At 50.4% G+C, this 23,056-nt stretch overlaps 6 protein-coding genes across 6 annotated transcripts; 2 read left to right on the top strand and 4 right to left on the bottom strand.

Annotated features, from left to right (window-relative positions):
- Positions 1-88: 88 nt before the first annotated feature.
- On the bottom strand, positions 89-6,905 carry PC9H_008876 (uncharacterized protein; the record flags this gene model as incomplete). The annotated part of the gene is made up of 18 exons (XM_036778383.1): positions 89-522; positions 578-721; positions 775-1,142; positions 1,201-1,305; positions 1,357-1,377; positions 1,438-1,557; positions 1,611-2,042; positions 2,100-2,168; positions 2,221-2,265; positions 2,323-2,655; positions 3,323-3,593; positions 3,642-3,801; positions 3,858-4,401; positions 4,452-4,566; positions 4,633-4,815; positions 4,866-5,281; positions 5,329-5,819; positions 6,594-6,905. 18 exons carry the CDS (start codon positions 6,903-6,905, stop codon positions 89-91), a joined length of 4,563 nt encoding a protein of 1,520 aa, XP_036629811.1.
- A 113-nt stretch (positions 6,906-7,018) lies between these two features.
- PC9H_008877 (uncharacterized protein) lies at positions 7,019-8,269 on the bottom strand (the record flags this gene model as incomplete). The annotated part of the gene is made up of 5 exons (XM_036778384.1): positions 7,019-7,579; positions 7,626-7,793; positions 7,840-7,997; positions 8,054-8,130; positions 8,184-8,269. The coding sequence occupies 5 exons, from the start codon at positions 8,267-8,269 to the stop codon at positions 7,019-7,021; spliced, it is 1,050 nt and encodes a 349-aa protein (XP_036629812.1).
- A 383-nt stretch (positions 8,270-8,652) lies between these two features.
- On the bottom strand, positions 8,653-10,086 carry PC9H_008878 (uncharacterized protein; the record flags this gene model as incomplete). The annotated part of the gene is made up of 6 exons (XM_036778385.1): positions 8,653-8,869; positions 8,922-9,058; positions 9,108-9,243; positions 9,298-9,590; positions 9,647-9,859; positions 9,913-10,086. The coding sequence occupies 6 exons, from the start codon at positions 10,084-10,086 to the stop codon at positions 8,653-8,655; spliced, it is 1,170 nt and encodes a 389-aa protein (XP_036629813.1).
- A 3,551-nt stretch (positions 10,087-13,637) lies between these two features.
- PC9H_008879 (uncharacterized protein) lies at positions 13,638-16,488 on the top strand (the record flags this gene model as incomplete). Its single annotated transcript, XM_036778386.1, has 8 exons — positions 13,638-13,757; positions 13,809-14,218; positions 14,270-14,392; positions 14,444-14,550; positions 14,597-14,755; positions 14,813-15,321; positions 15,376-15,764; positions 15,813-16,488. 8 exons carry the CDS (start codon positions 13,638-13,640, stop codon positions 16,486-16,488), a joined length of 2,493 nt encoding a protein of 830 aa, XP_036629814.1.
- Positions 16,489-20,649: 4,161 nt separating this feature from the next.
- On the top strand, positions 20,650-21,992 carry PC9H_008880 (uncharacterized protein; the record flags this gene model as incomplete). Its single annotated transcript, XM_036778387.1, has 4 exons — positions 20,650-21,230; positions 21,278-21,323; positions 21,378-21,623; positions 21,684-21,992. The coding sequence occupies 4 exons, from the start codon at positions 20,650-20,652 to the stop codon at positions 21,990-21,992; spliced, it is 1,182 nt and encodes a 393-aa protein (XP_036629815.1).
- Positions 21,993-22,078: 86 nt separating this feature from the next.
- PC9H_008881 (uncharacterized protein) lies at positions 22,079-22,581 on the bottom strand (the record flags this gene model as incomplete). Its single annotated transcript, XM_036778388.1, has 4 exons — positions 22,079-22,107; positions 22,162-22,225; positions 22,283-22,400; positions 22,448-22,581. 4 exons carry the CDS (start codon positions 22,579-22,581, stop codon positions 22,079-22,081), a joined length of 345 nt encoding a protein of 114 aa, XP_036629816.1.
- Positions 22,582-23,056: the final 475 nt, after the last annotated feature.

The following is a 23,056-nucleotide window of genomic DNA, read 5'->3' on the forward strand; positions in this document are numbered from 1 at the left end:
CGTGTTCATTTCTAACAAACAAAATTATATTGTTGACTACAGACTGCATAGGAGCTTAACAAGAAGCAAGGAACAGCGGCCGCGGGTGTTAACGACGAGCAGTTCTGCTGGTGCCAGCAGTTGCTGCATTTGCGCCGACACGAGCCACGCTGCTGTGGACACGATCTGCAGCCGACTGGCGAGCTGCAGCCGCAGCCTGAGCGCGAAGGACTGCCATCCTGTCCAGCGACACCTTGAAGGCAGTTCCTTCTGGCCGTTCGGACCAGTTACCCATCAATATGGAGAACATGAGGTTGAACGAGACCTGGGGGGAGGTGCCAAATGTACCAATGGTGAACGCAACAAGCACGACGGAGAACTGCTTGGACGTGGAGGATGCCATCTCCACCAGCTTGACATCCTTGGGCGGCTTCCCCGCAGAAACAGGGGGTGTGCCCAGTCGAGGCAGGTTGGCGATATCCCCCCATTGGCTTTCCTCCACTCGAAAGTTTCCGTATCGAGACCGGCCGTCGTACACAGGAACTTGGCAGAAAACATGAGATTCTGGTGAGTCGTTAGCAGGGAGCAAATGACTCACTTGTGCCGTGCGGGCCGTATACGTGCGGATACTTTATATCAAGGGCAGACCTGGCTCCCACCCTCCTGGGGGTTCTTTGAGAGGAGTTGCCAAACGTGAGAGAATCCTGCGCAGACCTGCCTGGGGTACTTGGGACGGAGAGACCTGCGAAAGAGGGAGGTCAGGACAAGAAGAAAGAGCCAAGTGAAATAACCAACCTCCTCCCTTGGAATTTGTGGTCTGCCTGGAGGCAAACCGGAGGTACCTGGAGGTGATGTAGGCGTAGGCGGTGTCCTTGTTGAGAAGGGAGGTGACGAAGGAAGAGAACAGCTCCCAGAGCTCAGCAAAGACCCAGCCGGTGAGCCGACGATGAGTCTCAGTGCCGAAATTCTTGTTGACGAGAGTGGGGGAAAGGAGATTGCACTCATGCACCACAATGGGCATGACGAAGACAACGGGGTATCCTCGATTGACTCCATCCTTGAACACCACCTTCTTGTCTTTCATTTCAAAGGCCTTCGGGTCAGAGGTGAACGGGTTCGCGTATACGCCGATCCCACGGAAGTGGATCGCATCGAAGATGGACCTGGCAAAGGGGTGAGCACCCTGCTGGCCCGCGCGCTGCAAGACATAAAGTGACGTACACTACTGAATATTCACTCTTCATCATCCGGAAGACGGTCGTGACGAACGGCATCTTAGCCTCCTCCTCATTGTTCGCGGTGTACTTCGGCACAAGCTCCCCGTAGCTTAGCACAGGTGAGCAATTTAAATATTCAGTGAGGAGCAACTGAACTCACTGTATATTCCGAAGGAAACCACTCGATCAGAGGTAGTCGACCAAGCCAGAAAGAATAGGCGGGATGGATGCGAATACTAACTCGTTGAGGAGCTCTTCGTGTCGGCCCTCCGCTTGAAGATCAGTGGCCTTGTTGGTGGGTTCAGAAGCCTCCTCCACCACTTCGTCAATGTCTGAGTCAATGTAGAATATTGTGTCGTCGCTGAAAGTAGAAGAGTAAGCAAGGACCCGTCGACTAGAAAAAGAGGAGCCTACTCATGGGCAGAGGCGGCAACAGGTGTATTATCCCCCAACACATTTGCAGCAGGCCCATTGACAGAAGCGAAGACAGGAGCGGCGGGAGTGCTCGACAACGCCTTCCCCTTCCCCTTGACACCGACAGGTTTGGGAGGGGGCGAGTCGTCCAGCCAGCCGCTGAGCCCACCGGCTTCTTCAGTATCCTCTTGGCCGCCAACGTCCATTTCATCATCTCCATCTGTGCCCTCCTCTGCTTCCAAGTCAAGCAATTCAAGCACAAGCGACTTGGCCGCTCTTGCTGGCTTGGGAGTATCTGGCCAAAGCTTGTCAATGTCTTCATTGGAAGCAGCTCGCGCTTGCGACGAAGGTGGCGCGTGTTTGGGAGGGATGTCCACTGGGGCAGATGCAGCGACTGAGTCCGCCGAGTCCAGGCGGACCATGGGTCGAATGCTAGTCGCAGAGTGTGAGGAAGAGAACTGTTACGATTTGTGAACGACAGGCGCTCACCGTTTGGCAGGGTTTGCCTGCTTGCGATCCCTCGCGCTCAGCGAAGCCTTCGAAGCCTTCACAGTGGACCTTCATCCGAGAGTCAGCGAGAAGAAGGAGAATGAGAAAAAGACAAGCTCACGGGGGGGAAGGGGAGGGAGTGAGGGTCAGGGTGAGAGACCCGTGCCTGAGGAAGGGTGAGACAGAGTTCATTCAGCAACGGAAAGAGATCAACTCTGCTCACCTGCGTTTCCAGCCCAAAGGTTTGGACGGGGTGTGGGGTATGACCTCCAGCGCAGCCTCGTCGTCCCGCACGACCTTTCGAGTAGAACATCGCCCTCTCTTCGGGGACGGTGATACGACTTCCCCTTCTTCGACAAGGGTGTCCACGGTTCCAAAGGAAAGACTCGGGGCAGGGTGATCGCCCCCCTCAGCAGACGAGACAACCCCACCAATTGCATGGCGCTGTTTCTTGGGAGATGCGTCGACCTCTTCTGAATCAATATCGACATCATCGTCGACATCGATGGTGCCGAAAGAGAGGTGACGAGAGGGCGCGGGAGAGGGTGCCAAGTCACTGGTGAATCAGCCAGTCCACTCAGTGTAAAACACCAGAGACTCCCGGATGGATAGAGAATACTCCCCCACGCACTCCCTGGGCCAGCTAGGCCCGGCCGGGATATATCCATACCTGATGCTCTCTGTGGCCATTGGATATATCTACACAGGGAGTGCCAGTGATCCAGACCTTTATCCTATTAAGACACTCTCGGAAGAGGATAATCCTTGCTAAGGGAATCACAGGATGGATAATCCATGGCAGATTAATCCACCACGGACACTCCCTGGAGGGATACTCACTCTCATTTATATCCATGCTGGGAGTGTCTGCGGTGGATACTCTGTAGGAATATCCACCGTGGACACTCCCTGGAGGGCTACTCACTCTCATTTATATCCATGCAGGGAGTGTCTGCGGTGGATAATCTCTAGGAATATCCACCGTGGACACTCCCTGGAGCGATACTCCAGCTCATTTATATCCATGCTGGGAGCGTCTGCGGTGGATAATCTCTAGGAATATCCACCGTGGACACTCCCTGGAGGGATACTCCAGCTTATTTATATCCATGCTGGGAGTGTCTGTGGTGGATAATCTCTAGGAATATCCACCGTGGACACTCCCTGGAGAGAGAATATCTTATAAGATTAACACTGGCTGCTGTATAGATTCCCTTTGTTACTATTCTTCGACCCAGAGCTGACTTTCTTTGCTCTGCTGGATGGCCTGCACACCTCTCCTCCTGAAGTCCCTCCATTTGGCTGTCATCTTTCGGCAAAAGGCTTGCTGCCCTGTGCTAAGCTGCCTTTCATCACTTTCACCTTTGACCTTCCACCAATCTGCCTGATATGTGAACCAGGCCAGGGTCCATGTTACCTCCTTCTTCAGTAGCATCATCTCCTCCTCCCATCTATCATGCCTAGCCTTGGCCCGCAGGTAGTTGATCTGATAGACTAAGAGTTGATTATTGACCTGATCAAAAACCAATTCACATCACTCACATTCTTTCATCATAGGGCTATCCTCTACTTCGTCTGAGACCTCACTACCCTGCAACCTCCAAAACCAAGCTAATGCATGAGATGATTGTCCAATTCTGTTTGCATGTTCAACATCTCCCTTCATTTGCAGGTCGTGATCCCGGTTGATAGGCAGCCACTTCTAGCATCATTGCCCAACCTCTTCAACGCCTCTACAGCTCTTTCATAGATATCAACCTGTAGGTTTGCCCTGTCATCATATGAGTTGATCATACTCCAAGCCCTGGAGACATGCTTCTGCGACCGATCACCACGAAGGACCTTTCGAAATTGAAGTGACTTCTCGCCAAGAGCTATTCGGAGATCATGAAGTGCATCATTTATCTGGGCCTCTCGCAGCTCCACCTCTTGCTCTGCCAGTTTAGCCCAGCCTATTTGGGTTCTTTCCTCCTGACTGAATGTTGATGGCATGCATACCTCCATATGCTCCGCCTCTTTGACTTCATCTACCCTCTTGCTTCCCTTGGCTGTAGAACCCGGCCTATACTCATCATCCCCATCATCCTCATCATCCCCTACCTCCTCATACTCATCCTCACTATCAGTATCATTGTTTTCTTCCACATTGACAAGGGCCAGGTTGTCAAGCATTAGCTTGCCTCCTTGGCGTCGGTGTTCTGCAATGTTCTTCTTCATAATTCTCCTCCTGTCAGCCAGGTTGTTTCGTTGTGTGACAGTCGGAAAACTCCCTAAGGAGTGAATGGTGGCTTGAAGTTTGAGTCTACAACAAGGTCAACTGTCAATTTTTTGTTTGGCAATAGAAGAACTTACTGGGCTTCTTCCAAGGACATTCCTTTGGTCAAGAATGCAGCACTTCCCAAAACATAGCTAGTACTTTCCAGCTCTTGTTCCACCATATTCAATCGCACACTGGCAACAGATGGGTCTAGTGTCAACAATCATCAATTGTGTTATCAAATATTCATAATTGCTTCATTAGAAAATGACTTACATTGTTCCACCTTGACATCATAGATTTCTAATGCTTTTCCACGAAGTAATGATGCTTTCTCTGCCTGACCATCCCACAACAATAAGTCATTGTCTGACAACCTGCACCTTAGATCTTCATATGCAGCATCCATTTCCTCAAAGGATGTCTCCGCTCTTCTCCACTTTTTTATCAAAGACGGCACTATGAATCTAGGTAAGTATGATAAATTGTGACATAAATGGACTACACACCAAGATTTGTGATCTTCTTCCAATTAGAGTCATACATAGAATCATCAAGAACCTCCTGACGGTGTGCCAGTGTCATTGACCGTGTGCTTCCAGCAATTTTATTTAGAGGAGCCCATAGTGTTTCCAGGACCTCCCCATCAGTATGGCCGGCACCAAGCAAAAAGTTGAGACTGAACTTGGAAAAGCAGCTGTCAATGTGCGCTCCAAGATGGAATTTCCCAATAGCCTTTTGAATGGGAATGTCTGGCTTTTCCAGATATAAGCCATCCTCCAGACGTTGTTCTAGGTGAACCCCATACTGGCACATCACATCATAGATCACGGTGATTGATGGTGTGGTATCAATATCATCGATTGGTCGTAATTTGGTGAAGAACTTCATAGCTTCCGAAAGTGCGAAATCCATGTTCTTCTGTCTAACCAACCATCAACATAATGTTCCATGCAGATGATACAAACTCACTGTTCCCCTTTCTTAAAGTTCACTATTGAATGTGGAACAAAGAAACCATGCCTTGCGCATGCAATCACACCAATGCCAGTATTATCCACATGTTTCCTTGGTCTAGTAGCCTGGTTGACCGCCTTGTGATTGGCGCAGTCTGATTTCTCTTGGACACCATTTGTAATAGCTAGATGCTCCTCGTATGTGGCTGTGGTCACAACATAGCCAGTACCGTCACGTAGTTGTATGTCCGAGTGTGGCTTCTTTAGTTGCAGATGGTCAAATTTGAAGTTTCCATCAGCGACCAGCAGGGGCGATAACAACCATTTTGGATCTGTCTTGCTATCCCATGTTCTATTTGTCACATTCACGCCAGGTTGGGGGCAAGCAGGACAGAATATGGCTTGACCGCCCACAGTATTCCCCTCAGCTGTCCAGCAACCAGCATGTAACTTGCTCTTCAGGTCCCGATAGCAGCGTGAGACCCGTTCCATTTCTCTAGCCCGGTCCTAAGTTGAATGTAAGTACTATGAGGCTTGAAAGGGGCTTAGGAGGACAAACTGGAAGATCTGCAGGGGCATTGAAGTCCGTCTTTCTTCGGAGAAGACTATAGAAGTTTGATGATGCAGTCTTGCACTCAATGCGTTGCAAGTGTAATTCTTCGAGAACCTCAAATGTAAACACAGTTGATGGCCTGTCTGATGTGGCAGGAAATAGTCGGGCTTGGAGAAGTTGAACATATGGAGACTTGCAATCTTGACAACTGCACAATTTGATGATTCTGGTGTATATGCCAGTAGTGTGCACTATCACCACCGATTGCTCTCTGTTGTCTGTTTGCAAGTTCATTGAATTGAAACAAGATGCAAAGATTGGTCTTCTTACCTGACATGAATGGGTTAATAACATCGGCATCACCTCTTGCTGCAGGGCACTCCTTCCCCCCATGACCCAAATTAACGACCAGACCCAACTCGTTCAGGTCACAATCCTTGAAGTGGCCGTCTTTCCAGGTTTGAATATGATGAAAAGGGCTCCGTCGGTGAGACTCCAAGCAGCATATACTGCATAATACTTGTGTGCTGAAGCAGTGGTTGTAACGGAAGATAATATCATCCAAAGCCTCACAGCACAAGATGCAAGTTGGCTCATGGGGCAATGCTTCCATATTTATGATTTCTTGCAAATCAGCCATCTTGTGTTGCATCCATTCTTGTACATAGTCACCCGATGTCTATTTCATATAAGATTATGTAACAAATTTTTCAAGAGGGTGCATTTACCTTGCCGTACAAGTTGAACTGACTAAAGTCAAATTCGTTGAAGCCAGCTTCTTCCAAGATGTCATCTAGTTCAGGCCAATTGCCTACAGGCTCTTGAGTCTGGTGCCTTTTTGCTCCAGCTAAGCTTTGTGGGGTCGACCGCACAGAGCTGCTTTTATGTGGAGTACGTGGAGTGGAAGGGGAGGGCGGTGGGCTGAGGCTGAGAGGCCTAATTACTTCAACCCGACGTCTTTTTCCATTGGCTGTCTTCTTCCAAACTGTCTGACTGAAGCCCTTGGGTTTCGGCTTTGATGATGCTTTCAGAAGGCCCATGGTTGCGGTTGAAAAGTTAAAGTGATAGTCACGTGCAAAATCAAAGTAATTTTCTCTGACAGCGAATATCAGATCACATATAAAATATGCTTAATTATGTACTCTAACTATAGCTAAGTTTTAGACTTGCTAGGCAAAGGTACTGACTTTGGAATTCTTGCCCAGTCCACTGGCCTCTTTCTGAATTGCTTTTGAACTTCAGCTCTCATAAAATAAGCATACCCCACCCGCTCACCAACCACCCAATCCTTGACCTCATGTTTGAACAGCTTCCCTGAGAATAGAACCACTGATCCTCCATGATAATGGAAACTTCCGCCAAGATCTGGAAATCCAAGTCGTACATAGTCAGAGCCCAGATTTGTCAAAGCATCGAACTGCTTGACATCGCCTTTTGAGTCAAAATGAGGGGGACTTGTACCGTTGGAAACAATGGCTACTGCTGTAGCCACAGAGGCCCACAAACAAGCCCACTTTGCATCTTCTGGCTTCATCTCCTGGCGCAAATTTCGCAAAGCCTGAGCTCCAGCATTGTATGAATCTGGATGAACAGCACCCATGATCAGGTTCATGGTGAGATTGAGAGTAGTTGTATCTTTCAGCCATTGCTCTGTGGCCTTCTCATTAGATGCACTTCGCAAGCTAACTGAAGGCCTTGGAGGGGTTTTTCCACTCTAAGAACAGTCAGTTTAAGTAGTAAAGAAAGAACATAGTACCCACTGCATGGCCTTGCGCAAACCAGCCTCCTGAAAAGGCTTCTTGTCCCACTGGAAGCCTTTGATAAGGTTTGAATCTAGCCTGTTCATTCCGCCAATTCTTCTTGCCCGATTTCTTGACGCCTTTGGCAAGAATGTCTTCAATTCCAAAAGTAGCCTCTGTGGCATTACGCTTGAAGGAAGTAAGTATAATTCTAGCATAGTAATGTCAATAATACCTCAATGTGCTTTGCCACTACATGTGGAAGATATACAATTAGGGGTTTGTAATCGGAAGATACAAGAACTGTGGGCTTGGTTACAAGCCCAATGTTCACATCCTCGAGAAGCTTGGCATGTTGTATATGTGTGGCTTTACTGAGTCTATCAGCAGTCACTGGCAGAACAACTTTTTTGAATCAGCCTATATCCGCCAGCTTTGAAGTAACTTACTAAGATTCTTATATGCCTTCTTTAAGACATTGCCAATTTGTTGAACCGAAACACCACGCCAAGTTCTGGGAAGGAACCTGTAATATCTCTGTTAGAATCTGAAGCAAGAATTTATGAAGTAGAGCTTTACTTGTCTTGGCCTCCGGCAAACTGCCTTAGACGCTGGGCTATATCCCTTTCTGAGAAATAAGCATTTGCATTATTTACTTTTGGCATTGTAGTGGAAGGATAAAAGAAAGAAGAGAGTCTCAGTGAAAATTTTTTGCAACAATTTGTACATATTTGGAGTTGATGTTTAGGGGTTAGGGGCAAGAAAAATCACATATTGCTGCTACGGTAGATTAAAATGTTTCTGATAACCATTCCCCATAGAATAACTTGCTTCCTCTAACCCTTCCAGGGAAGACAGGAGCAAGCAATTCACAGTTGCACCTGACCCCAGTATCAGAATCCTTCTGGCTGCAAGAGATTCGAAGCAAGGAGTCTTTATCTGCTGGGTTGGAGGCAGAGAGTGTGCCGAAGCAGTGACAGACTGGGCAGAGAGTGGGAAGAGGGGTACCATATGGGGCCTGAATGTCTTGAGCCCAAACGTAGCGGATTCATTCAGGGAAGCTGTAATCCATAGGATTGTGTCTGATGACCACAACATCAGTAGCTGCACCAAGTCTGGCATCTCCACCCAAGATGTCACCCATAGCTGCAGGATAGACTGCTCCTTCCAAGTAGAAGCGCTGCACAAAGCGGGCACAGAATGAAGATACCCAAAAGGGCTGTAGGCGTTTGCTTCCAAAAGAAACCACTTCACGGAATGAGCGACTGCATGTGAGATTCAGTAAAGATTCAGTTGATTGAATTTGACATCACTTACCGGCGCACAGCAGAGTTGACCCAGTCGGTGGTTTCCAAATGGCCAAGGTATCCACCGCAAACCATGAGGAACAATGTAGTTTCCCCTACAATACGCAAGGCATCCAACAGTTCCACTGTGAAAAGACGGTTCAGAATCTGAACAAATAGTTAGTCTTTTGAGCACAAGAACACAGCAAGGACTTACAGCGCGTGGGGAGTTACTATGCCCAGGTAAGCTTTGTGTGATTTTGTTCTGCTGAACGATGCGGGGGCCCGAGAAATGCAAGTCACCATCAGGTGTTGCATGGGTGATGAAGTACACTACAACACGTCTGGCATTCCTGTAAAGGTTTAGTGAGAGAGTAATGAGTAAGGCAATCAGAGTTAAAACATACTTTTGAATGAAGTCCACTGCAGCAGCAAGCTGGTTATCATAAAGATTGCCTCCCTCTGGCGTGGAGACGTCGAAGAATATGGTTGCCAGGTGGAGGGCGCCTTGTCCCCGGCCAAAGAAAGAGTTGAGCAATGCATAAGTGGCGGTGGCAGGCTCAATCATGTGCTCAGCACCACGAACAGCAAGCAACAGGAGAACAGTGTCCCTGCTGTCAAGGGGGGGGAAGAAGTGCAAGGTTGTTTTGGTGACATCTACCACTGCATCCTCCATTCCCCCATTGGCACCATACAGGCCCTAGTTGGTGGGGTGTGTGAATATTCTATAACTGGGCATATGTGAAGAGTACTCACTACATAGCGTGTCTTCTTCTTTTTATCCCTGTTGCGGTCATTGTTGCGGTGGCAGGCTGGGCACATGAAAGAGACTGCTGCTTCCAACATCTCTCTGCTGCGTATGGTCAAGCAGCCCTGGGTGTCATTCTCGCCATAAATGCCATAACAGGTCCACTGGGGGCAGTGATCACAGCTAAGCATGGTGCTGCCATTTTGGCAACCATTGCAAATCTACAGTGTGGTAAAGTCAGTATGGAAGAAATGAAAGCAGTCAAGATACTTACAGCACCATCCGGTCCATGATCCTCAGAGGACAAGATTTCAAGGGCTTGTAAGGAAGCTACTTGCCTTGCAGCATTCATTCGGCGTGAAGAGGCAGGGGGAGAGGCAGGAGGAATGTCAGCATGAACACCCAAGGCGCCAGTGGTTTTCTTAGCAGTGTACTTGGTGCGGGCCATTTTGCTGAGATTTCAACTAAGCATTGCTTGCTTTTATAGCAGTGAGATAGCTGGCTTGTGATGTAGTTACATGCGGCCTGCCGTGTTACATGCGGCCTGCCGTGTTACATGTGGCCCGCCATGTGTTAGTCTTTGCATTAGCACACATGGTGAAGCTTGTATAGTAGCAGTGCTAAGTTAGTGTACAAATTAGCAGTTTGAATTAAGCTACTATGATTAGCATGCACTAGCTAAAATAGACTAAATGTTGCCTGTCAACCACTAATACTAATGAAGACTAACCCCCAATGAAGCCATCCGTCCACCATCAGTATGACAGCAACACTCAGGTCACGTGATACAATAGTTCAAACGGCGAGCAAAGGTTTCCCCTCAAATCCAGTTTAAAACAATGATAAGTCTTTTATTATTTATTACAAGCTAAACAAGCTAATCAAGACAATTGAAATCACTTGAGGGGTGGCCAATCCCCCAAGATCATCCAAAGCCTCACTTAGCATACATGACTCAGAGCAACAACAAGCTATAGCAAGAAATACATGTACTTAAGAAAGCTAACTGCAAACACACAAGCATAGATGTTCATGAGTATTGAGTAACTGAAATGGTGAGGAACTTACTACTAAACAATGAATAAGTCATTGAGAGCAACCTATAATACTACCCATCAGAGAGAGAATATATAAGCAAGTTAGTAAGATGATATGAACAGACAGAGATAGACATACATGGGTATGCGTGATGACAAGGACGAGCAAGGAAGGCCTAGAGGGGGAGCAAGTGAGATCAATGTCAAGGATGGAGGGGGGGGACAGACAGATGACCTGCAACACTGAGGACAGACGAGTAGGCCCAAGGCCCCGGTGGCAGACAGCCAAAACATGTGGAAAGTTAGTTGAACAGCGGCGAGAGAGAAGGATGACGGCGTACGCGGGTGTTAACATCACCAATGGAGGGATGGGAATTGGGTGGACAGTGACAGTGAGATGCGGACAACCTATACTGCTTGGCAGGTAGGTTAGTAGCGTACGGAGGGTAGTAGAGAGTAGGGAGCACACCTGGAGAATACAGAAAGACGGGGTGCCAGGCACCCCAGCCACACGAAGGTGACAGCGTCCGAAGACACTCGATGGCGATTTGCGGCTCGCCGGAACCGTTGAGGATTTGAGGTAACCTCGACCTGCTGGAGATGGCCAGCACCATGGATATCAGTCGACGCAAAGTACGACTTAGCATCCGGGAGCCAACAACTGCCCAGTGCTGCCCCCAGTCCCACCAGCTATCGTGCAAGTGATAGCTTGCAAACGATCGACCGAACGTCGAACGCCTGCGTAGAGCCCCCAGGTTCGCGCTACTTACTGGGGCAACCCCCCAGCAAGGACCCAACCGCCCAAACAGCGAGTCGAGTGGTGTGGAGCCATCATCGAAGTTCTGCAACCATGGAAGGGAACACCTGAGCAACCCTCAGGCGAACAAACCTACGAGGACCAATCAGTCCCCGCAAGCATCCAGGTTGAAGCGCGGTATGGAAAAAAAGAAGTATGGAAAAAAGAAAGGCGCGAAAAAGAAAAACATGCGCGGCGAAGGGGAAAAGAAAGAAGAAGAAAGGACGAAACAGACGCCGAGCGAGCGATTTTGTAGTGCATCAACTGTACAGTCGTTCCCACGACTCGGCATTAGCCCAAGCTGCGGTCGTCTTGAGTTCCACCGCTCCCCTCTGTTCCCCCAAACTCGACTTGGGGGGCGCGATTCAGGTTCGACGTTACAACACACCAGGTACGCCATGCCCCAACCATCCACCACGCGTCCCGTTAGCTTCCCCGCGCCCTGCGTACGATTTGCACCCACTACCCCCTCCGTTCCCTTCCGTTCCCCAAAACTCGATTTGGGGGGCGGGGATTTTGGTTCGACGTCGTAGAAACGCAGGTACGTCGTGTGCAGCCCACACACAACGTATCCCGACCGTGTCCCCATCCGTCGCCCGCGTTTCGTGCCCACCCCGCCTCCGTTTCCCTCCGTCCCCCGAAACTTGACTTGGGGGGTCCGGACTTCGGTTCGACGTCGAGAAAATGGGCCATACGTCGTGTGCAGCCCACACACAACGTATCCCGACCGTGTCCCCAGCCCTCGCCCGCGTTTTGCGCCCACCCCTACCTCCATTCCCCCCGTTCCCCCAAACTCGACTTGGGGGAGCGCGATTCCTCAACGACGTCGGGAAAACGGGATGCACGCGCTCTACTACGCGTGCACCACATGTCCCGACGCTATCCCTGCCCTGGTTTCGCGCCCACCTCCGCCTCTGTTGCCCTCCGTTCCCCCAAACTCGACTTGGGGGGCACGATTTCGTTTTGACACCGAGGAGACGGGTTGTACACGGCGTAAAACCCACCCACAACACATCCTAACGCCCTCCCCACCCACTGTGCTCGTCTGTGCTCGTTTCACGCCCACCCATCCACTTCCGTTCCGCTCCGATCCCGCAAACTCGGCTTGCGTGGTTGGGATCCTTCATCGACGCCTAAGTTGTACGTTGCGTACGACCTATGTAGGACATATCCCAACGCCCACCTGCCCACTGTGCCCGTTTTGTGTCCACCACCCACCTCCTTCCACTCTGTTCCCCCAAACTCGACTTGGGGGCATGATTTCGGCGCGACGTCAAAACAACGCAGGTACGCCGTGCCCCAACGATGCACGACGTATCCTAGCGCCCTCCCTGCCCACTGTGCCTGTTTCGCGCCCACCACCCGTGTCCTTTCCACTCTGTTCCCCCAAACTCGACTTGGGGGAGCACGATTTCGGTTCGACGCCCAGCAGACGGGTCGTACATTGGGTACGACCCATGCACAATGTATTCTGGCGCCCTCCCCGCCCACTGCGCTCGTTTTGCGCCCACCTCCGCCTCTGTTTCCCTCTGTTCCCCCAAACTCGACTTGGGGGGGCGCGACTTCAGTTCGACATCGACATAACGCAGGTACACCGTGCGCCAATGATGCACGACGTATCCTGGCGCCCTCCCCGCCCACTATGCTCGTCTCACGCCCACCACCCGCCTCCTTTCCACTCTGTTCCCCCAAACTCGGCTTGGGGGATGTGATTGCCATTTGCTGTTGGGCATGCCGTACCATGCGTGCAACACATATACTCAACTTTGAGCATGTATTGTAGTATCTGAATGTAACACCTGTCTGTAGTGTTGTGAAGTTAATAAGTAATGATATCTTTCATTTTTATCACCGACAAAGCAAATGAGAACTTTTAGTTACTGAGAGTCTGTTGTGTAAGTTATAGCAAAAGAGCAAGTAGTTCCGGTATTTGCCTATGCTGAGTGCAACTGCCCAGTTGGTATGTGTACTTTGGTTTAATAGTCGTTTTGTCCTTTGACCGTGGGAATTGAAATGTAAAAGGTGCGAATCAATCTCACAAGAGACAGCCTGTATATCTATTATCTATCCCACCGGAACTCTCTGCATATCTCGCAACTCAATACGATTCATTATGGCCTGGTCTACTCAATATGTTGATGACATTCTCAAACCAGCAATTGTTGAATGGAACAAGGCGAAGGGAGGGAGGAGGTGATTAGAGAGACTTGTAAAAAGTTGTATGCAAAGCAAGCTGCCAACCCCACCAAGTTGGCCGAGCTAAAAGCAACAAGTGAACTGGCAAAGGTAGGTTTGCACTCACCCAAATCAAATTGACCGAGGCTTACAACTCAACAGCAAGTCGCTTGGTGGTTCAAAAACAATCAGAGAAGGTTTTGCAATGATGGACATGAGGACTCCTCCGGGGAGGAGGGAACTACAGATAAGCGCAGAAAGTCGGCAAAGAAAGGCAAAGGAAAAGAAAGGGCAACTACTGGCAATGAAGATGATGAAGAAGATGACGCAGAAGGCCCTACTGTGGACGCTTCATGGCACAAGCGAATGACAGGCCCCCTGATGGCAAAGGCTTACAATGAGGACATGTTCAAGGATGTTTTGAGTAGCCATAAAGATCAGGGATTCGGAAACCGGTTCAATTTTGCCATATCAGAATTTTGGAATACTTTCACCGATGAAGAAAAGGAAGATTATTCACGGAAGGCAAGGGAGTGGAACAAAAGGGGACCACCAAACAATATGAAAGCTACGTGAGTCCATTATACTTTGATATTAGTGTTTTTTAACTGTCATAAAATTAGTTTGGCTAGGCGAAGCATGCAAGAGAGCATGAATAGTGTGGTAGAATATTTCTCCACCTACTTTGACGCCTCTGTTGTTATGTTTAGTGTGGCGCCAGGAGATGGACAGCCTATTGTTCGGTGGTATGGTGAAAATTGACATTGACTTGCGCATGAGCTGAATATAAGTAACAGGCATGAAACCAAAGATGGCAAAAGTCCAAGCAAGTTCATAAAGTCCAGTGTCTTCCGGGCTTTCAGGGAAGAATGGCTAAACGCTGTGCCCACTGGTTTGTATGGACGTGAGTGGCAGCATTGACAGGAAGAGCTATACTGATATTTCTACAGATCCTGAAGATCTTGAAGATAATGATGGTGCCGAACGAGATTCATGGGCGGTGGTTGATGAAACTGAGGAAGGGCAGCCAATCCTTCCTCAGATGCCTGCCGGAGCTAGAAATGAAGCAATGGTAAAGGTATTTCGTGAATATGGGAATGCAATTGCTGGTGCGCAATATCAGAGACTTGATTTTCAACCAACCATTGGCTAACCCCTTAAAATAGCATATTACTCTCATGGAGAAAAGAAGACTTTGCCTTGGCTTCGTCTTTCTCAAAAGAATAAGGCATATATGCACTTGAAGAGTCGGGTTTCTGGAGTACAGTTTGGCGAACCAAGCAAAATGTCCATTGGGGATGTTCGGAGCTACTACATGCATTTCCTTGAAAGGCAAAACAACGGTAGCATGGGATTGCGTTTGATAGATGGCTGGGATATTAGCGAAAAGGACAAGGATGGGGGGAAAGAGATTGAAATGGTTGTAGTGAAGAAGCGGAGGGGCTCAGCAGTGGATTTGGATCAGAGAAAGCGTGCAAAGTCTACACCAGAGGAGACAGATGAGGATAGGGAAGGTGACGGTGGTGGAATGATTGTGGACAAGGATGACATGATGGCCCAGATGCAAATGTTGGCGCCTGCTCAGGTGATGAATGAGGACCGTATCCTCTTCCTTCGGTCTCTCTCAACAGAAGTTGACTATCTCGCCATGATCCAATGGCTTCACATGTGCAAGGTGAGTAACTGTGTGGAACTTGATGATGTATTCATAACTAAATCATACTAATAGCAAGGCCAAGTTTCGCCACGGCTCAACCGCAGAGCACCAGCATGGGCATCTTGGGCTCTGGACACACCATACCTTCCAGAGGAGTTCTATCAGTTCTCCAGTGATGAGAGGGACCGGGAGGCCTTTGCCGCTGCTAAGGCATACCTCATGCAGGATCCACTCCCTCATGTTGGACTTGGAGATGCCATCGGCCCATATGAACGTGTTGAGAAATCCCTGCTCATTCTAGGTCTCATGCTCCGTGATATGTCCAAAGTTTGCTTTCTGGAGCCTGATAGTGATGTGGCAAACTGTCTCCCAGATTACATGCAACAATCGCCTTTTGCCCTTGCCGAGTGGAATGAATTGACTGAGGTCTGCAAGCAGATCAAGAACAGTCTGAGCAAATGGTGCGCCTCTCATAACATAATCTCAAATGTCTCTAATGCTACTTATAGGGAGGAGCAGGTGAAGCAATCAGAAAGACGCAAGAAGTCCACAATGCCCGGCCCTAAAGTATCTGCAGCAGGACCCAGTGCTGGCCCTAGACTTGCTGCAGCTGGCCCTAAAGCTGCACCAAATTGGATAGGAACTCCAAGCCGAATCCCAAGCGACTTACAAACCCTGGCAGCGGTATGTGGCTGTCTTAGGGAGGATGGACAAGTCTTCGCTACCTTCAATGCAGACTGGAGGGCTGTGGTGGATAACTACTGGGCATTGGAAGGAAAGTTGTTGAACAAGGCTACTGATGAAGATGGACGTCCACATCAAGTCAAAGGGCTTCCCAAACAGGTGAATGCATGGGTTGCTGCATATCAAGAGGGTGCCCAGTTTGATGTTGAAGAATTGGTCAGTGACCCCAATTTCGGCGCAGAAGTTTGGGAATGGTGGAAGGGGCAAAAAGAGGAGAATGCAAAGGTGTTGGAAGAGAATGGTTTGGATGGCCTTCTAACTCAACCATTTTTGCAATGCGGTGGAAGAGGAATGTTGGTAATGCTATGGGCTGTTAAGGTGTGGGGTAAAGGGGTGGCCAGCCGTGGAAAGACTCAAGGGGCAGAGGCAAAAAGGTGTGCCATTATGTGCACTGAACTTCGCAAACTTTTTGCAGATCTGATCAAGGCACCAATTTTGTAAGTGACATTCTTAATTTCCAAGTATTGAAAGTTGAATGCATTTTTAGCGGAGGTCGTCCATCTAGAGCTAAATAATGTCTATACATGTTTTCAAGTATTTAGCTTGGTTTGATTGGAAAGGAAAAAAGGAGAAGATGTCCTAGATATCGTCCATTGAAGGTCCAGCAGCTATATGAAATTGAAGGGAGTGGTAAGGTTCTGGGATAAAGCAAAATGGTAGAATTAAAAGAATCTAAGGGAAAGGACAGGAGAAGAAAATGAAGGGCAATATGAAATTACCAAGTTGGAATGATAGGAATGGGAACCATGACAGAGTCTTCAAGAGGCAGATAAAAATGTGGGTATTGGTAGATCGCAATGAATGCCCTGATTCTCTCCCTCAGAGTCATCTTGACATGCCATGACTTCACCCACATCGTCCTGAACAAGGGCATCCGAGGTATCATTCCGGCAGGGAAGATTTGCAGCTTGAGCTGCACATAACGGCCTCGATACTTCATTATGTCTAGGACATAAGCCATGTCTTCTGGCTGGAAGTGAACCCAGGATCGAAGTCTGAGTGGGGGCAAGTCGAGTACAAGAAGCCGTTCTGCTTCCCTGGATTCAGGGGAGATTACCCAATGAATCCGGGCTGTGGGGAGGGTGTTGATGTCTCCACGCAGGGGCATCCCTGGGGCACGGATAGGTGGGAGGGGATCTCCTTCTATCTCAGCATCCAATATCTGGTTGAAGTCGTGCACTATTGGTCATGAGTAAGGTGCTTCACAGGATTATTGATGGCAAACCAAGAATAGATTCAGGGCCATCCTGAATGTCATGGACTCGTATCTCCTCCCTTGCTACTGAAATGGCAATCGGTGGCTGGAAGAGAGGTGTGGTGGGGACAGAGAATGGCATGGAGCGCAACATTGCAAGGGGGTTGGCTTGGAAGGAGGGAAAAAAGAAACGAACGGATGAGGGCTTCGCGTAGAAGTATGTTAATATATAGACTCCTCAGGGTCGGAAACATCTTCATTGGCTTCTTTGTCTGAATGGTTGTTGGCTCCGTCTATTTCTTCCGAAGAGCTAAGCAAGTCCTCAAGGGACAACTCAGGGTCATTCCTGGTGAGGTACCCAATATTCCAGCATATCCACCGCAGAGAGTCTCTGCTCAAGGATATTCCAGCATATCCACCGCAGAGAGTCTCTGCTCAAGGATATTCCAGCATATCCACCGCAGAGAGTCTCTGCTCAAGGATATTCCAGTATACCAAGGATAGTTCAGTGTATTCCACACAGAGACTCCCAGTCAAAAGATATTCTCATTCCTGAGCCATCCTCTACCATCCTATTTTATCCCCCGCAGAGACTCCCAGTCAAAGGATATATCTCAGCTATCCTGGAAGTGCCTGCTGCAGATATTTAAAATCCTACTTCACTCCATCTAATCTACCTCAGAGACTCCCAGCCATGGATATTTACCACTCACCAGGGAGTGTCAAGCATAGATATATCCCAGCCGGACCCAGCTGCCCCAGAGAGTGTGGGGGAGAGTATTCTCTATCTGTCTGGGAGTCTCTAGTAGTTTACACTGAGGTATGTGAATTAGCAATGTCAGGACCAAGGCCTTGTGAAGGCGGGGAACAATCAAACCTGATCTGAACAGCAGGTGCATCGGCAGGCAGCTCTCGCTTCCTCGGGGAAATCCTAGCGGCCCGAGGAGTCGGCGGTACCGGCGCAGGGCTTAAGCCTTGTGAGTAGGTGATCACGGTGGAACAGGGAGGTAGACACTCACACAGAGGACGGAGGGGGAGTGGAAGCATCGACATTCGCCACCTTACCAGCGGATGCCTTTCGAGCTCTGATGGAGGTGCGAGCACCGCGACTGGTGAATTAGAGATCATGCAAGACCTGCACGTCAGTGAGGTGGACGGCAGGGGCAGATCAGCACTCGCCTAGAGTTTCTGGGAGGCATGTTGTAGCAGAGGTAGCGGAAGGCTCGAGACAAGGAATGTAAACAAAGGGCCAGAAGAAGTGACTTGTTTGGGAAACTCGCCCCCATCGTCGTCCGTACTTATAGTCCACACCAAGCATGTCGTCGTTGAACATGAAGTCATCCTCGGACAGCAGGGAGAGAAGCAGACACTCACCAGTCAAAAAGACAGCTACTACCATTGACATAGAGACAGACGATAGAAATGGGAGCTGCGGGAATGTTGCTGCACGAGATGCCAGCGGATGGAAGCCAAAACTGAGAAACATGCAAGAAAGAAGGCCGCGCAATAGGAAAGAAAGTCGATGAGCAGACTTAGAAACACGCTGCACAGCGCCAAGGACAACACACCGTAGATCGACCACATCCGACAAGAAGAGCGGGAGGAGCGTTGAATGGGGAGACTGTTCGTCAGGTGAAACACCGAAGTGCCACTGAACACGTGGTCGCGTCACTCGGTTGAGGTCGCCCGCGTCAGACCCAAGTCAGACCACAAGCACTTCAACTACACGCCTTCCACCCAAAAGCATATAAAAGCAGCTGCAACCGTTCGGTTATGTAGCCAACCATGGACTCTTTCTACAACAAGGTTAGTGCAGGTAAGCTAGCCGCGAACGACATCTACCCTATGCTTGAGCTAACCTTCAAGTAGTACAGGCTCTCGACTGAATCATCGCAGAACGAACTGCGACTGCCGACAGTCCGCAAATGTTCCGGATGGATACAGTGAGTTCAAAACTGTATACAAATGAATGCTACTTACCTAGAAATGTGTCCTACAGGACACCACTGTAAGGGGACACTCCTATTTTCTCCTGTTTCCCCTGCCCCGCCCCCTTCCTCTTCATTCCTTTCCCTTTTCTTTCATTCCCTTTCCTTTCCTTTCGTTCACCCCCTTCGCATCCGAGCCCCGTCCGGTGACCCCGAAGTCTTCCCGCGCTTCGGACTCGCCTCAGACCCGCTCGGACGCTTCGGACTCGCTCGGACTCGTAGACACACATCGGGGCTCGTCCGGGCTACCTCCATCCTTTTCTCCCACTTCGTTATCCCTTATTCCCACTTCCCCAGGTCGCCGGCACGACTCCTGTACATTCCCCTTCTACTTCATTATCACATGCCCCCTCGTACCTTGTGATATTCGTTCGTACCTGTGGCTGGTGTACTGTACAGTTACCCTTCATTCCTCTCACGCTACTACAGTATATACTTCGCTTCCTAGCATGGAGAATCCCCATCCTGTTCTCTTTGGATTCTCCCTCTGCTAGGTGGGCAGCTCTCTCATGTATTGTAGTTAGTTTTATTCATCTCTTTGGATTCTCCCTCTGCTAGGCTTGCGCTGTGCGGCCATCTTGAGGTTGCCCTTACAGCAGAACAGGATCTCCCATCCTGGCACCAGAGCCCTACGGAAAACGTCCTGCGCCACTCTGGACTCGCTCCCGACGTCTCTCCGGTTTTGCGGACATTCCGGACGCTCTCCTGCTACTCCCACCCACCTCTGAGGACCCAAGGAACTCCATCCCTCGCTCCCCTGACGACTCCGAAATGCCGGGCGCCTCCAGCCAGATCCCGCCATCCGAGCCAGTCGCTTCAGGATCGGACTCCGAGACTTTGCAGACCTTGTGGGCTCAGACATACGAACACCAAACCCGAATCACTTCCATCCAGGATACACTCGCCCGAATCGAAGGGCTCCTCTTAACACCCCGTCCGACTACTCCAAAAACAACTCCGGACTCCGAGCTGAGGGGCACCGAAGCCTCCCAGCACGCTCCGAGTCGATCCGAAATCGCCCCGCGTTCCCGTTTGAAGCCCGCCTCTCCCCCGATCTTCGACGGAAACCGCAAGGATGGTCGCGCGTTCTACAACGCGTGCTCCATCTACTTCCAGCTCTGTCCGGACCACTTTCCGACCGAGCAGGCCAAAATCCTCTGGTGTCTCTCCTTCTTCCAGAAGGATCGCGCCAAGGAATATGCGGACATGGTGCTCCAGAGTCCGAAGGATCCGTACTTCGAATCCTGGGCCGCCTTCGCGACCGAATTCCGGACTCGCTTTCTTCCAGAACGCGAAGCCGCCATGCTCAAACTGGAGTCCACCCGGTACCACTAAGGGCGTCGGACTTTCCAGGAGTACCTCGACGAGTTCCGGGACCTTGTAGACCAGTCCGGATACTCCGAGGGCTCCAACATCACGATGAAGTTCCGCCGCGGATTGGACTCCATCATCCAGAGCCGTGTTGCCGAGTCCGCAGACTGTCCGGACGAGGATGACTTCGAGGAATGGTACAAGGCAGCACAGCGGGTTGCTGACAACCGTGCTGCTAACCAATCCTTCCACTTTGGCGTGCACTCCGGAAACTCCGGACACTCCGGATCCCTCGTCCGACCAGCAGCCAGCTCCGGAGTCGCTCGGACTCCTGCGGGTGTACTCCCTGCACCTCGGACTCAGCTCCCGCCTCTGCAACCCCGCTTCCAACCTCTGCCTCCTCCGAAGGCTCTCTCACCCGGCGTCCCCATGGACGTCGACCACACCCGCTCCCGGCCCGCCGCTTCGCAGCTCTGCTACCGATGCGGCAAACCCGGTCACATGTCCCGGGAGTGCCCACTCCGGTACGACGTCCGGTTCATGACCACCGAGGAGCGGATGTCCGCCATCGAAGATCTCCTGACCGCGGCCGATGTTGTAGAAACTGCGGGGACCTCGGAAGGAATAGACGATGAGGGAACGGCCCAGGTTGAGGAATTGGACACGGCGGATTTTGTCCGGACCAACGAGTGATCAGTGCGACCTCGTTGGTGAATAACCGATTTGCTTGTCTTAGCATAGACGAAATAGACGATTCCAATCACTCCGATGATTCGTCCAACGTTAAGCAAACGACTCCGGTTACAATCCGCACTCTCTGAAGGTTTCGCCCGCAGTGGGAACGGCGGCTACCCAGTAGCTATAAGATCTCCGCGCTGCCCGGCGAGGACAACGCCGTGGATTACTACGTGGCAAGAGACGCAGACGGAGGGACCAGGTACCTACCAACCACGCCCGTAATTTTCCAATCCGGGGATATCGTCGAGCTCCAGGCGTCGATGACGTGTATCCCGACGAAAGGAAGCTTCACGGTGAAGCTGATACTGAGGAGCGTCATGTTGCTCAACGGCGAGTTCACCACGGTAAGCCAAGGCAAGCCCGGGTTTCAGCACATACTAACAACCGGGATACCGGGACCAAAGGACGCAACTACCGCCAGAACCTTGATTGCCATTGCACCCACCGCAGTGCCGAAGCGTCTGAAGCGCCGCAACCCGTACATGAGCGGCTTCGATGCAAGGAAGAGCGGCCCCCACAAGCCGTACGACAGAGCTCTCGCAAATGCCAACACAGATGGGAATGGCTGTGCAGGGATGAGCCAGACTGCCGCCGCCGACCTCTACTCATATGCCAGGATCGACCACAATAACGACAGCGACGGCAATGCACAGGCTGAGGGCTTTGGGCCAGGAGCAGACCAGCAGGCGGGAGACATGCCCATGGAGGGCTGATCAATATTTGTAGGTACGGACAAGAGTACAGACGCAGGTAAAGATAGCTAGGTAGCCTTTGCGAATAAAGACACAAGCGAAGCTGCTCAGGAATGCAAGTAGTGGCGGATGGACTCTGTAAGAGAACCTCAGAGTGAGAGCACGTCACAAGATTGAAGGGCCCACTCACCAAGGGCAACGCCCAGAACGGTGTACCGGACAACGGTCGACGCGGCAGCTTCGTTGAGGCGCAACTGCGCGTAAACGAGATCGGGTAAGCGAGAGAAGGAGGACACGAACAGAGAACTCACCAATATGACGTGTCGAACCTGTGAGACAACGAAGCGTGCTTGCGCAGAGTCAAGGGTGTTGGGCGACCACCCAAGGTGGACCTCAGCACGACGTCTGAGAACATTGTCGTTCATCGTGCTGCGAGAGTCAGTCAGCAAAGCAGTATCCACATTTTAGCCACGCACCAGAGGGTTCCTTCAGCATACGCCTCGATCAATATGTTGCTCGACACGAACTGCACCTGACGAAGCTGTCGTTCGTCGAGAAGGACGTGACGAAGCCGCTGCTCGGCAAGGAGGTTGGACGGCCAGTTTTGCATGTCGGAAGGGTGTTTCGAGAGGCGTCGGACAAGTCAAATAAACGAGAGACAGGAGCGCCGAGTCGAAAGCACCAAAAAAACTGGCTGGGGTTTTATACACGTCGAGCGCGCGCAAGTAGTATGGAGAGGTTCGGTCCGAGCAGTGAATACAAATCTTGCAGGACGGGGAGAGAAGCCATTAAAAAAACTAGAGGATACACTATACAGATCCAATGTCCGATATGCAGCACCGATCGCTGGGAGCCGTACGGGAACACATTGCTAGGCATCCTCCTGGATTCGGAGCCTACGGTTACCCATGTACACAGAGACGAAAAAAGGGCACATACATCGACGCGCTTATCCCCCAAAGCCCAAATTCCCTTTCCGTTCATTGCGAAGGTCGACATTCCACCATCCCAGGCGCTTCTATCGCCCATCGTACCCTCGAAGCCTCAGAGCGTCGTCGAGAACCACGCGCGCCGCCAGGCGGTCG

Source organism: Pleurotus ostreatus, assembly GCF_014466165.1.
Source record: "Pleurotus ostreatus strain PC9 chromosome Unknown scaffold_6, whole genome shotgun sequence".
NCBI lineage: Eukaryota > Fungi > Basidiomycota > Agaricomycetes > Agaricales > Pleurotaceae > Pleurotus > Pleurotus ostreatus.